Here is a 15,521-nt window from a genome sequence, read left to right as displayed (position 1 = left end):
TCGTGACATGCAATTTTTCTCATTTTCCCGGCCACTTTGGACATGTTCAAGCTTCTTTATTTTCAATATTATTCAACTTTTACTCGTTTTTGTTCTTTGCACAAATGTTTGGTATCTTATCCGTGATCATGGTACACAATTTAAGCAAAAAACGACCCTTGTCTCCCATTTCTGGAGCTATTTCGCTAAAACATGTTTGCCGGCCAAATTTTCAACATTTAGTTACGTAACCCGTGTTCACCAACCCGTAAAAATTTTCTATCGAACAAAAGAGGTCACGAAGTTGCCGTCGTACTGTATATACATTAACACGAGTAATCAGTGTTGCCAAGAATTACGTACTTGTTCGTGCAATCGCGCAAAAATCGGTTATAATTATGATTATGTAGCGATTAAACGGGGAATTATTTTCGTCCCAAATACACCTTAAAACTTGGTAATATGCAACAACACCAGAGAAGTGCGTTGAAGTGAAACTAATAGGATTTCTTTCATTGGAATTGGTAATCTGATAATTGCTTCAGGCAAAATTGCCAGACTCAAAATCTATTTTAAATGTATATTATATGAGAGAGTGGGGATGCTAGACGAGGAGATGATCTGGGTGGAGGGGAGGGGAGGGGAGGAGAGGGGAGGAGAGGGGAGGAGAGGGGAGGAGAGGAGAGGAGAGGAGAGGAGAGGGAGGAGAGGAGAGGAGAGGGAGAGAGAGGAGAGGAGAGGAGAGGAGAGGAGAGGAGAGGAGGAGAGGAGAGGAGAGGAGAGGAGAGGAGGAGAGGACCTTTATTGACAGACATAAGTGTGATTGACAGCACCTATTATTACCTCTTCAAATGAGAAGCATGATGCCCCAAACGTAACAATGAAGTCAACTTACACACCATCCTACTTAATCCCTTGCGTTTTCGTTTCTGAACAATAGAGCTCCCGAAACAGAAAAGTTAAAACGAAGGTAAGTTCTCTCCACATTCAAAAATTGTTTACACCTATTGCTATACGCTGGCGATGTGATGTAATAATCGGATTAACTACAATAGCAATAGGTGAAAACAATTTTGAACATATCGCGCTGCACTACAAGCAGGTTACACTCATCACCTGTGTATGTCTGCAATCATAGATTGAATACAATACTGGTCTTTTCAAAGATACTAATCGTACAGGTGAAAGTGATCAGCACGATATGGTTCAATGCAGAGGTACCGCGCGATCGTATCAGTGCAGCGCGGTATATTCAAAAATTGTTTTCACCTATTGCTATGGTAGTTAATCCGATTATTACGTAACTTTGCCAGCGTATATAGGCCCTGCATGCTTTTATCGATTGGCTGCAAACAAAGGATTTGAACTGAGTGCACAGCGTCACCATCCCTATATCTTCGTGTCAAAAATTGTCGTGATAGTACGGCGAATCCTCTCGTTTTTCAATAGATACGCATGGCGATTTTGTTCGAGATAGGCCGAGCGACTCAGGCTAAACATACCATTTACACCATACGACTATCATATGAGATACCACCAAGTTTCTATTCTACACATTATTACGAATTGTGCAGGCTCTAGTACCCCATATGATGTTGCTATTACAAGAAAATACGATTTGTTTTCAGGTAAAACCCAGGTTTTGTTTTTAATACACTAACTTGAAATTAAATACACTAATTAGCGGCCATTGCTGTTTGATGTGGATATGTTTTACTGCATTTTATAAGTAACGATTTTTAAATCGTAAATAAAATTGTGATATATTTAATTTTGAGATTATATAAAAGAACACATTTAGCCCATTCACCTAAGACCCAGGTGTTTGTATAGAATATTAAATCACATGTCTATATAACACAATGTATATGTAAACTTTCTTTATCTGTGTCAATAATCATGATAATAGAATATTGATTCCAATATAATTGAATACATTTTGAGTTTGTACTTTACCATTGAACGATCAAGCGATCGATTTCTAGCCAATCAGATAGGACTCCTTTTCTTGCGTTCGGTGAAATACCAATCGCCCGTCGCTCACCAACGGAGTATGGAGCTGTATGGAAAAAATATTTATAATATAGGGTGTTGACACTGTGTGGTGTCCTTCACCGTAATCATGGCGCAGTGTAGTCCATTTAATCAAATGTAATCATCAACCTATTTCATCGTAGTGCTGTCGCGGTAGATTGCTATCATACTTTTGTTGAATGCATTTGAGTAGTCCGCCATATTTACGGTATGATACGTCATATGCACAACCTATAATACGCTGGCGAAGTTACTTAATTAATCGGATTAACTACCATAGCAATAGGTACAAACAATTTTGAATATACCGCGCTGCACTATAAGCAGGTTGCACTCATCACCTGTCGTCAATCATATAATAGATTGAATACAATACCGCTCTTTTCAAAGAGACTAATCTTACAGGTGCAAGTGATAAACATTTCTTTGACATCTATGGTTCAATGCAGAGGTACCGCATGAACGTAGTAGTGCAGCGCGATATAATCAAAAATTGATTGTACCTAACACTAGCTTTCTAATACTATACTAATCTTACAGGTGCGAATGATCAACATGATATGGTTCAATGCAGAGGTACCGCATTAACGTACCAGTGCAGCGCGGTATCTTAAAAAAAATGTTTTCACCTATTGCTATGGTAGTTAATCCGATTATTACATCACTTCGCCAGTGTATAGTAGTTAATCCTGTTACATCATCACTTCTACGGTAAATATTTGAAAATGCTCAAATCTTTTATTACCAAAATGACTTGGGCTAAGTGTGGGATCATCATTTGCACCAATTAAAGGGCTAAATATTGACCTACCACCTTACTCGGCGTAGTAAGACCGACACTCGGCCCCTAGAGGGTAGATGGGTTGGTGCATTTGTGTAATATTGGCCTACCACCTGACCTTACTCGGCGGGGTAAGGCCGACACTCGGCCCCTAGATGGTAGAGAGTTGGTGCATTTGTGTAATATTGGCCTGCCACCATACTCGGCGGGATAAGGCCGACATTCGGCCCATAGAGGGTAAAGGGGTTGATGCATTTGTGTAATCATGGTAATATTGACCTTACTCGATGTTGTAAGGCCGACACTCGGCCCTTAGAGGGTAGAGGGGTTGATGTATTTGTGTAATCATGGTAATATTGACCTTACTCGATGTTGTAAGGTCGACACTCGGCCCTTAGAGGGTAGAGGGGTTGATGTATTTGTGTTGCTCTTATGTCAATATATTCAGGGCTATTGATTTCAAACTTTAGATTGGAATAGTGGTTTTCTTTCATATATATTTTGCCAAACATTGTAAATTTCATGTTTCTAAGATATTTAGCCGAAAATGGTTTTAGCCTCTATGACGCCATAATGACATAATATGGATACTGTTGTACTTACTTTGGTATACAGCCTCAAAAAAAATTGTGCAAGTGAAAAGCGCCCTCTTTGGCAATTAGAAAATAGCGTTGTGACATGATGCTTATATCAGCGTCAAGTGCACAGTCTTAGCTCTCAAATACAGTTTGTTCTATTTAATTTGCCCTTTTTAATCTCGAGATATGTTTAATTAACAACGAAAAGGTAAAATCACAATTGTGCCACTTTTACTAGGGAATAGGGCTGTACATGTAAATCAATGATAGCTGATGTTGATGCGTGTAATGCACTCCCGCTTCGGGGCTCGTGCATTATACGCATCAACACCAGCGTGCGTGCATTATTTTGTCTAATTTCATTAACTTGTCAAATTTCATGAACTTGTCAAAGTTCATTAACCTATAAGTGTGCAATATTTTTTTGTCTTTTAATATGTCTTGAATGACAAAGAGAACAGTATTACCGTGAAAAAATCATTGACATGCACATGTATTTAATTTTACAGAAGAATGTGAAATATTTATTTATCGTGTAATTTGTCGTGGAAAAAGAGAATCATTATACCTTTATCATGATAAAACACTAAAAACAGTTTTGTATTGTTGTGTAATTGATGCATTCTTTTGATTTCACGAAGGAACTCTTGATAAACGTGATGCTATCATTGATATATATACATGTACAGCCCTCTTCCCTAGTAAAAGTGGCGAGATTAAAACAAGCACATTGAACAGACTAAACGGCATTTGAGAGCTAAGACTATGCCCTTGACGTTGATGTAAGCATTATGTCACAACGGTATTTTCTAATTGCCACAGAGGGCGCTTTTCACTTGCACAACTTTTTTTGAGACAGGCTGTAGATATGGATAGGATAGAACAGACACATACCTATACGTTGATATAAAAAAAAAGTGCTTCTAGTAGACGAGATTCAATCTCTAAACTGCATTCAAAATTCAATAACATTGTCTTATTCACTGAACAGTTTCATCTGTAGGATTGGTTTGGTTATCAAAGTAAATTTAGGTAAACAAATCCAGTAAACTACTCACGTCTTTAGCTTTCGCCATCTCGGATGATGGCTTTCTCAAAAGTGACTTGGTTCACTGCTTCTCCCGCGGAAAGCGGCTGTAGCCTCATTCCCAGAGTGTGATGGTACAAGCAGTACACACAGATGTAAAGATAATGGACTAACACCATCGAGTCTAAAGATCCGCTGCCCCATTAACACCGAGAAGGCTAGAAACATCATTAAAAGAGCGGAAAAAGAGCTGGTTAACGAACGTATCAGGGTCGTGAGTAATAAAATTAAACATCTCCAGGGAAAACGGGAGTTGCAAAATAACGATCTAGAAACACTGCTCGTAAACAACAACACGGAGCATGATTCCGATGTGCGCCGCCATATTGAAAATCATATCGTAAACAAAAGGCAAAATGAAGAAAAGAAGACGAAAGAAAGACACATAGCTAAGTTGGATAGACTAAAAAATAAACAGCAAGCCAAGTTTGTAGACAAAAAGAACACAGAGCTCGACTTGAGTGGAACCAATCTGAAGAAATGGCGTGAAAGGTGGGTGAAAAACTTGTCAGAAAAAGACCTTACTGATCCCCAAGAAAGCTTACTCGCGCGTGGTTTAGGGTTTGCCGTATCTGTCAACAAGATTCCTCATGATGAATTTATTGTCGCTTGTGAGTCGGCATGTGCCAAGCTACTACCGGGAGAGGCACAAAACCTCCGTATGGAAGTTGCGGGTTCACTTAAAACAGCGAAAATTCCTCCATCTAACATCACTAAAGAGGAGAGAAAGGCAATAAAGGAGCTCCAAAAATCGAAAGATTTGCTCATCATGGGGGCAGACAAAGGTAAATGTACGGTAGTACAAACAATCCAGAGCTATGAAAGTAAAGTTGAAACCATGTTAAGTGACACAAAAACTTATGAAAAACTTAAGAAAGACCCAACACCTACTTATAAGCGGAAGTTGGTTGGTATGTTACAAAAGCTCAAGGCAGAGAAAAAGATTGAGGAGGGCCAATATAGGCTACTGTACCCCACAGCAGAAAACACACCGAGACTGTATTGCACCACTAAATACATAAACAAGGAGACCCGATCCGGCCAATCGTGGATTACATAGGTAGCATTGGGTACCAAACATCAAAGGCACTTGCAGAAATTCTCTCGCCGTTAGTAGGGACAACCGAACATCACGTCACCAACTCAAAACAACTCGCTGAAGAGCTTACAGGTGTACTCATCGATGATGGAGACATTTTTAACTCTCACGATGTGGTCTCACTATTCACAAACACTCCAATAGACAAGACTTTAGAGATCATTAGAGACCGGCTTATTAAAGACACAACATTACCCGAACGCACACGACTGAATGCAACCGACATCATGGAGCTTTTAGAATTCATTCTCACGACGACATACTTCTCCTTCAGAGGCAACATCTACCGCCAGAAGTTTGGAGCAGCTATGGGTAGTCCTGTTAGTGCGATTGTGGCAAACCTATACATGGAATGGCTAGAACAGCAAGCGATTGCCACGGCACCACTCGATTGTGCACCAAAATACTGGCGCCGTTACGTGGATGACGTGCTTGAGGTCATCAAAAAGGACACCACAGAGAAACTAACTGAACATCTAAACAAGGTGGACGAAACGGGGAATATTAAATTCACGTATGAGGAGGAGAAGGATTGTAGCATACCGTTCCTTGACACATTAGTGGTCCGTAAACAAGATGGCAGCATAAAGCTTCTCATATACAGAAAGAAAACCCACACGGATCAATATTTGAACTTTGACTCACAACATCCCCTTCATCAGAAACTCGGGGTCATTCGTACACTGTTTGACAGAATGGATAGCATAGTGACAGAGGAGGAAGATAAAAAGGAAGAAGAAAACTGTGGCTATCCAAGGTGGGCAATGGACCGTGTTAAGCAGCAAATGTCAACAAGCAAGATCAAGAGTAACAGTTCAAAGAAGAGCAACGATGATAACCCGTCAAAGGGTATGGTAGTTTTACCGTACGTTGCAGGCCTCTCAGAGAAGCTTAAGCGCATTTTTTGGAAGCACACAATCGCAACAGCCATGAAACCTCATAACACTATTAAGAGCTTATTAGTGCACCCTAAAGACAAGAGAGAAACCAACCAGATGTGCGAGGTGGTCTATAACATTGACTGTAAGGGTTGTGAAAAATCATACATAGGTGAAACAGGGAGAGCGTTTGGCACACGGTTAAAAGAGCACCAGAAAGATGCAGAGAAAGCAGAAAACAAGAAGTACACCCGCGCAAGACGGAAAGAATCTACCACAGAATTCAACAAGTCAGCAATTACGGACCATGTAGCTGCCGACAACCATGTTATAGATTGGGAGGGAGCTACAATACTTGACAAGGAAGCGAATCAGTTCAAAAGAAAAGTCAGGGAGGCCATATGGATCAGGAGAAAGGGGGCCGCCACCATGAACCGGGACATAGGCTCATACACTCTAGATCACGTATATGACTCACTGCTTGTACCATCACACTCTGGGAATGAGGCTACAGCCGCTTTCCGCGGGAGAAGCAGTGAACCAAGTCACTTTTGAGAAAGCCATCATCCGAGATGGCGAAAGCTAAAGACGTGAGTAGTTTACTGGATTTGTTTACCTAAATTTACTTTGATTGTCTTATTATTCTGAACTTTACGAAAATGGAGCATTGCTGTTTGATTTTAATTTCAAAATCATATCCAAAGCTTGAATTTAACCCAAATTTGAAAAACTGTCAGGTAGTCAACTTAAATCGTAATAAATTCTAAAATCAAGACAATATAATTCTGCCTTGTTCAATTTCATAGAATTCTACATTCCCTCATTTCAAATCATTAGTTTTGGTTTCTCTTTTGTTCAGAAACCAAAAATCAAGGGATTCAAAAGTGGAGATGGACTGGTCTGCAATCATAACACTATTGTGCTGGGAGGACACAAGAGGGTATATATAATCAAAAGTATAATGGCCTATAACCATACGTATATAATAGCCTATTGTGCTAACATTTTCATTACCACCAACTGTCGCCCGCGTTGATGCTCTCTGCCGTAGGTGGCACACTTCCATGACACCTTATAATTACACCCGAGTTCCGAGATTCGTTTGATAAGTTATGCATAGACATCGTTGAGACATAAAGGATGGATATATACGAGGCCTACATGTAGAAATCATGTGCATATATTGAGGGGTGGGGGGGGTGTTTTGTTTATTTGTCTGAAATATAAACGATGCATGATGATGTAGATGATTTGATTATGAATTAGATTATTCCCCGGAAAGCACAACCCATACCTCTTACCTATGTTCCCTCCGCCACCTATATATAACCTCCTCCATCCCCCTCCCCACACTCGATATCGACTCTTCCCTATTATTCCACTCCACTCTTGAGCTCCCTCTCCCCTCCTTCCTTCCCACTTCCAATGCTATCTCCCTTTCGCCCTTACCCCCTTACCCCCCTCACACACACACACACACACCCTCTTTCCCTGACGATCTCTTCTCTCTCTCTCTCTTCTCCAATAAATAAATTGAATAAAAGTCAGTTTAACCCAGCTTTCTATGATATTGATCTTCCGTCATGCGACATGCACATAAATAGAGTTGTGTATAATAGTGTTTATATCACTGAAGTCATAATCTGTCAAGTGTCTATTGTTATGTCTGTGGAAATATTTCGATGGTCTATATATTTTCACAGTGAAATCAGCTTAGGCTATTTCGTAGTCTCAAGTCAATGCTTTCAAACTAAATCAATGCTTTCAAATGTAGACGGCTTTGTTCGACTTCTCTGCTCGTGATTTTATTCGTCACACCACTTATAAGAAACTGAAACCAAAACCGAAACTACCTGTCACAAATGTTTAGTTTTAAACAAAAGGTAGAAACAATGAGTTCGATATCTTGTGATTCAAGTGGTTAGGCAGGACAATAGGAAACCACGTGACCAAAACCAAAACCAAAACTAAAACTCAATATTTGAAATGAGGCATTCTGTATGGTTATGTAAATTAAGCATATAATACAATGCAACAATATTTCAGTATATACATGTGTTAAATCAAAGAGATTAATTTCAATAGTCCTGATACATAATAGTTATTGGATTTACTTAGATCTCATCTTAAGGGGGAATAATACCCTGATTTTCATCAGTACCTCTCGTCTTTTTTTTCTTGCAAATTTATGAACTACATAAATATGTTCATAATCTCATGTCCTAAACTTATAAAATATCTCTACCTACAAAGTGATTTTAAACCATTTTAGAAAATCATTTTAGGCCTATATATTTTTCTGTTTACTGTATCCTAGTAACTGAGATGTGTGTTTCATAGCAAACCATAATTTATTCTATTGAACATGTCCAAGTAGAATACATGAATAGAATACATTAAATCCTTTGTTATACTATCTATAGAAATGTACTCACTGATTATAACACTGAATAAATTAAATAGGCCTAATCTCTTCCACATAGACAATTTAATACTACACCATGTATGTATCTTCCATAATGTGTTGTTAGGAAAAGGGATTAATAAGGCTATAAGGTCATCAAAGGTCAGGTTATAGGTCAATTGGTTCAGGTCAAATTCAGGCATCAATTCTGAATACATGTGATAGTCTGTGATATCATACATGTCATAATGAGGCATCAATTTTGATATTTTGTCTGTTACTGGATATATAATGGAAATGTGTGAGGTGGATATACTAAAATACCTTGGGATGTAAATGGTGAGTACAATTTAGATTGCCTAGTTGAGATGGATTGGGCAAATAAATATAAAATAGTTACCAAAATCACAAAAATGAAGCTTACGGAAAACTACCTAATATGGTGGTATAGGTGACAAAAATACAATCTTTTTCAACATTGCTGTAGTGTGGTTGTGATAACCTGTTACCTATGGCTTAATTAAGTTTCAGTGAAATAATGTCGCAAGTTCAAAATACAAAATATAGCTCAACATTGAAAATAGAAGCATTTTAACCGGTTCCTTTTTTGATAGTTGTGGAGCACCAAGTTCATGAAGTCATAAAAGAAATCAGGGACCACTTATTCCCATTTTACATATCCACATTATTTCCCTAATGTGTTAGCAACACATATCCAAAATTTTAACGAAATCCGTTGATAGTAAGCTTTCCAAAATGAAGTGGATCTAAAACGTCAGTGATGTACCACTTTTTGGCTTATACCATTAGAAGCATGTACGCGTCATTGATACTGATGCCACCAATTGAACGAGAAGATTTGCCCCTTCATTTTGCATACCACTTTGTCCAATTTCTTTTCTCATTACTTAAAAAAATGCAAAAAAATGCAAAAAAAATGCAATGGGTGTAGTACCCCCTTAAGGTAAAGATTGTGGTCCCAATTTTTAGAAAAGATGTTTAGACATAAGAATATGAACTTGATTTCATGTGCAAAACTCACACAACATTTAACAAGTTTAAGTTTGTTCTTTGTTGAATTCCTTATAATAATAAATTCAAGTTACAAGCTCGCTTTTTTTCTGATCAATGAAAGTTGGTGTTACTATTTATTATTATATTGGTGTTACTTTTGAGTATCATATCAAAATTGCTTTATAATATTATTGTTGACTTTGTTCAAACATTCGATCTAATAGAGGAAACATTATAAAAAAACTAATCTTAGAACTACAGTGTAATAATAACATTTAATTCCATAATATATGGAGTAACCCGTGAGTAACAGTAAAAAAGTTGTGCGTTATATAATGCTCATAGTTCAGTGTACAAGTGACTGATTTGGAAAAAAAGCAGGTCATCTTTTTGTGGTCCAAAATTGTTTATTATTATTTGCTAATTTCTTTCCAACATTTGATCATTCTTTAACACAGGAAACTGTATCATAATACCTGTCCCATGATTGGATAATGAGATTGACAACACTTTACAACAACTCTTAGAACAACAGGGCAACAACAAAAGATATGGTGTAGCTCCATGGAGAAACACGAAATAATTTGTTATTGGATAGGTAGTTCTAATTTCTTACCGATTCAATTCTCTTATCGACTGCTTGAGGCAAATCAGCCATTTGTCCATTGGACATTAATTATTATATGAATCTGATCACAGTACCGATCAAACATTTCAGAAATGTCTGATATACACTTGTGGGTTGCAATGCTCATAGTCCACTCCCGGTGCTGTGTGCAAAACCACATACCTTTGCAAAATATGTAGTTTTGTATAATTATGCAAAACTACATACTTCGGCAAAATATGTAGTTTTGCATATGCAAAACTACATACTTTACGGTCACTATGAAAAAATACAAGTTTTGCTGGGAAACCCCGTGCAGTTCATGCTTCAAACCTACTAACATCCTACGGGGGAAGCTCGGTGTTGTTTTTGATTCAGCCACGTGTATAAAACCTCATATTACTTCTCTATGTTCTGGTCTCAATCTGCAACTGCGCAACATTACTCGCATCCGCAAATACCTCGATCACAACACATGCCATCTTGTTGTACGTGCACTTCTAGATTGGATTATGGCAATGCACTTTTATTTGGATCCACCAGCTCAGATTTACAACGTCTAAAATGCATACAGAACTGGGCGGCCAAGCTTATCCACCGTGCACAGAAGCGAGATCATGCCACACCTTACCTTCAAGAACTTCACTGGCTACCGATTCGTGAACTAATCACCTTCAAGATCATGGTTTACATCTTTAAGTGTTTACAAGGACTCGCTCCAGGCTATTTGTTATCTTGCCTGCATTTGTACCATCCAGCACGACCAAGTCTCCGTTCAGCATCTGATGCCACTCGACAAAGTGTACCAAATACCAGACGCCATCTCAGTAGCGTAGCCAGCGGGGGGGGGGCAGGGGGGGCAGAGTGCCCCCCCCTGACAAAAAAAATGAAAGAAAAAGTGCCCCTCTGACAAAAAATGAAAGAGAAAATCAGGAGGGCAAAGGAAAACAAAAGGGCAAGGAGCCCCTTTTCTAGCAAAATTCAGGGCCAAAATAGTGTAAAATACAAAATTTTTCGCGCTACGCGCGCACATTGTAAAAAATAAAGCCCTTTTTTAGCCGGAGAATGGGCGAAAATAGTGTAAAATAACATTTTTTTCGGGCTACGCGCGCACATCATCCCAATAAGGCCCTTTTCGGGAAGCTCGAAGACATACAGTCTCTATGTATTGTATGATGCAACTGCAATTTTTTTCGTCTGTGCCCCCAAAATTTTATTTTGCCCCCCCTGACCAAGAAAGCTGGCTACGCCCCTGCGCCATCTTCATTTTGCTTCAAATCGCACTTTCTCATTATACTGCTCCCAAAACATGGAATGCTCTCCCAAAGTCTGTCAGAAACTCTGATTCCATATCCACCTTTAAGGCAGCTGTGTACTCTAGACTCTAGTATTAATACAAGGAATGAAAATCCAGATTTGTAAACTCCAACTGCAATATTTTAAGGATTTTATTTCACTATTCCACTCGTGTTTGAAATTGAAAAGGAAAGAAAATCTTTGTTGTAGCAGCAGGGTACACGCGCGCGCAACAACGCATCGCGTTGCGTATCGCGCAATTTGTTAACGCACAAATACGCTACTCATACGCGACGCTTATATGCATGCGCGGCGCATCTTATGGAAACACCACGGAAGCACAAAAACCTAGTGGTCAAATGGCTCCGTTTTAGCTGATAAAATGTGGGTTTTTTCAAGTTCTTTCCCCCGATTTAAATATCAAGTTATGAATGGATTTCGCTCAAACTTCTCAAAGGGCCGTCGATTTACCCGATGTTTATGTAATGTTAGGTAGAAAAATAAAAACTGCCGCATTCTCCTGCGAGCTTCGATCAAAGTGCAAAATGTGACCACTTTAAACTTCAACGGCCATTATTTCAATGTTCATTTTCTCGGTAAAATGACGATTTAGGTACACGTTAACTCAATAAATACAGCATCTATAGGTAAGCAAATATGATCATCGTAAAAAGCATGATCGACTCAAGAAGCGGTTTTCTCATTTTTTTATATTTTGGTCTATTTCCGATTTTAGGCATCATTTTGTGCAAATAGGCGTTTCTGAATTTTAAAAAGTTCAAGTTGATGCCTTATATGGTCAATATCTCAAAAAATAAGGCCATTATCAAAAAAATGGAATGGAGCCTCAAGATTGAGCTAAAAACAAAATAAAATATTTTGGAAAGAGTGTTTTTTTTGTAATGATGTACCTAACAAATATTGCCAAAAACTCACTTTTGTGTGATTTTCTTCATAATTGTTGTTTTTACCCCAAATCTGTATTTATATTAAGATTTATTGATGTCTTGCCTTCATAAAAATGTATACTTTTATATGTCTTGCGTGAATAATTACAAAGTTATTGCACTTTTACTACATGCATGTCTGAGAATACACAGCCTCCTTAAGAGATCTCTCAAAATTCAGTTATTTATGCATTAATTGTCTTTTTTCTCTCTCATTGTTCCTGTTGTTTCTTGTGTTTCCAAGCGCATCGTTCTTGATGTAGATGCGCTATATAAATGCCTGCAATGTAATGTAATGTAATGTAATGTAATGTAATGTAATGTCGTGCATGTCAAGGACAAACCCCCAGAGATGGAGATAAACAGTACAATCTAGTTTATGGTATTACCTGTGCTGCTCCGGACTGGAGACTCCTGTGTAGGCGAGACTAGAACTAGCCCGATCCACAAACCGCGACAGCAGTTTGAAAATCATCATACAGGTATCAGAGTACAGCACAGAAGCCAGTGCTAGGCGAGACAAAACAATCTCTACGAGCGCGCTTGAACCAACACAGGCGCCCAAGCTCCAGCGAAGCCCAAAACTCCGCTGTGTACAACCACTGTAACAAGAACACTGAACACTTCTTCAACCCTGAGGAAGCCATTATCCTAGATAAAGAGGAGAGGTGGTTCGAGAGAGGAGTTATAGAGAATTCATATGGGAGAGAGTGGAGGAGCCCGCAATTAACAGAAAAGGGGGACTCCGCTTCCAGTTGTCACACGCATGGGACCCGGCGTTACGAGACATTCCTCGCCGTCTGACGTCACAACATCTGACGTCATCACAACATCATCAATCAGATGCCTGATGAAGTCCGATGCTTTCGGACGCAACGTAGCAAAGTGAGTTGCAACTTTTAGTTCCAGTATTAGATTTAATTTACAAAATAATATAATACATATTATTTGGTATTTTATATACACACCAGCACAAGTTTGGTATAGAAGTTTTATAATCAGAGATAAAACTCATTCAGACTTATTCAGACTTTGAATAGTCTCTTGTTTAAGACATATTTGCAATAGCATTACGTATGGTGCAAATTTGAGTTGGTAATCCTTGAGTATAATATCTTTGGTCTACACACATTTGACTCTTATCACAGAAGGTACATTAAGTGGCTTCCATGAGTGACAATCCAATAAGGCAGATTCGCAATATCATTACGTATGGTACAAATTTGAGTTGGTAATCCTTGAGTATAATATCTTTGGTCTACACCCAACTGACCCTTATCTTAAATAAGGGAAAAGTTTTTACTGTTCCAAAAATATATATACCGATACAGACAAATGCGGTTATTTTTCATAATTTTGGCATCCTGATTTATAACACAAAAACGATAGTTTCTTTACACCTGTACACATGAACGAAGTAATACAGTAGAGAAATATCACAATTTACACACATTTTAGGCTTTTATTGAGCTACTTATGCAGGTTGAAAAACAATTGTTAATGGTTTTATTGCTTTAAACAATATATACAATATTATATCTACCATATACCAATGTGAATCTAGATATGTTAATGTTAACGTTCAGAATTTAAAATAAAATAATGCGTTACATTTGAGAATAGGCATTTTATATCATTCTTAGCCAAGATAGAATACTCAGTATGCCTGTAACTCTGTGCCGCTACATGGACACAACATGTAAGTTCCAGCGTGGCAAATAATTGAATATATGAATACAAAAGCCACCCAAGTCCATACTTTGGCCAAATTGAGTTAAGCATGGGAAAGTGTTGCTATACATAGGCCTGTCATATGTATGAAAGAACAACTCAAATGCATCCTCTGTGTCTATTGAGCATGTGAAAAATAGCATGTATGAAAGAATCAACCCAAGTCCATGATTTGAGTCTTGTAACACATTGATTGAAATCCAGTATCATGAGTATGTATAAAAGTCCACTTGTAACACATTCATTGCTGGAGAGTGACTTTTGAAAAAAAAATGGGTTTAATCAAGGAAAGTGTGTGGTTTATATTACATGGCAGAATGCTTATCAACATTATACATAACTGTGTGCTTTATTTTGTATTATCTTACTAGTGGTAATCTCATTCCAACATTATTGTCTTAGTATATGATCCAAAAAACCACCCAAGTCCAGAATTTAAAATGAACCCAACGAAGTCCCTGAAATGCTAATCGTCATACCTAATACAGTTTAACCCACCCATTTGCACGTACAACTTACCATATTGACCAGGTAAATCTAACTGAAGGAATTAAAATGATACACAGGTTTTTTCTCAAAATCACTTCCCATGGACTTGGGTGGGTTTTGGATTCATGTATTCAATTACTTAAAACACCTATAGTGTTGGTTTACTAGTCTCAATTACATGATTCGGATAATGACAAGATTTCATCTACTTGTGCCAAATGAAGTGTGAAACCAAGACATAATGGGCTATTCCATTTAAAATCCACACTACCCCTGTGGAGATTCTGGAAATATCTTCCACCGGGGGAGTATGAATTTCGCATGAAATGAACGCATTAGAATTTGAATTTCATACACCCTCTAGAAAAGAATCAAACTGAATCTTCTATTAGAGGGAGAATGAGTTACAAATGGAGCTGCCTTATGTGTTCATTCCATTTGAAAGTCATACTCCCCCTGTGGAAGATATTTCCAAAAGCTTCCACAGTAGTAGTGTGGATTTAAATGGAATAGCCCAATTAGTGATTAAAAAGATGCACCATAAAATACATGGAATTCGTCAGCTTCATTCTATGGGGGCGTAAGGTGGGGCATCGC

At 38.2% G+C, this 15,521-nt stretch overlaps 1 protein-coding gene across 1 annotated transcript; it reads left to right on the top strand.

The window, feature by feature from the left end:
• Window positions 1–2,949: 2,949 nt before the first annotated feature.
• LOC140145358 (uncharacterized) lies at window positions 2,950–11,297 on the top strand. Its single transcript, XM_072167108.1, has 4 exons — window positions 2,950–2,959; window positions 4,504–5,244; window positions 5,487–6,901; window positions 11,220–11,297. The coding sequence occupies exons 1-4, from the start codon at window positions 2,950–2,952 to the stop codon at window positions 11,295–11,297; spliced, it is 2,244 nt and encodes a 747-aa protein (XP_072023209.1).
• The last annotated feature ends 4,224 nt before the right edge of the window (window positions 11,298–15,521 follow it).

Source organism: Amphiura filiformis, unplaced genomic scaffold, assembly GCF_039555335.1.
Source record: "Amphiura filiformis unplaced genomic scaffold, Afil_fr2py scaffold_232, whole genome shotgun sequence".
Taxonomy (NCBI): Eukaryota; Metazoa; Echinodermata; class Ophiuroidea; order Amphilepidida; family Amphiuridae; genus Amphiura; species Amphiura filiformis.
This window is presented reverse-complemented; position numbering and strand designations above follow the sequence as displayed.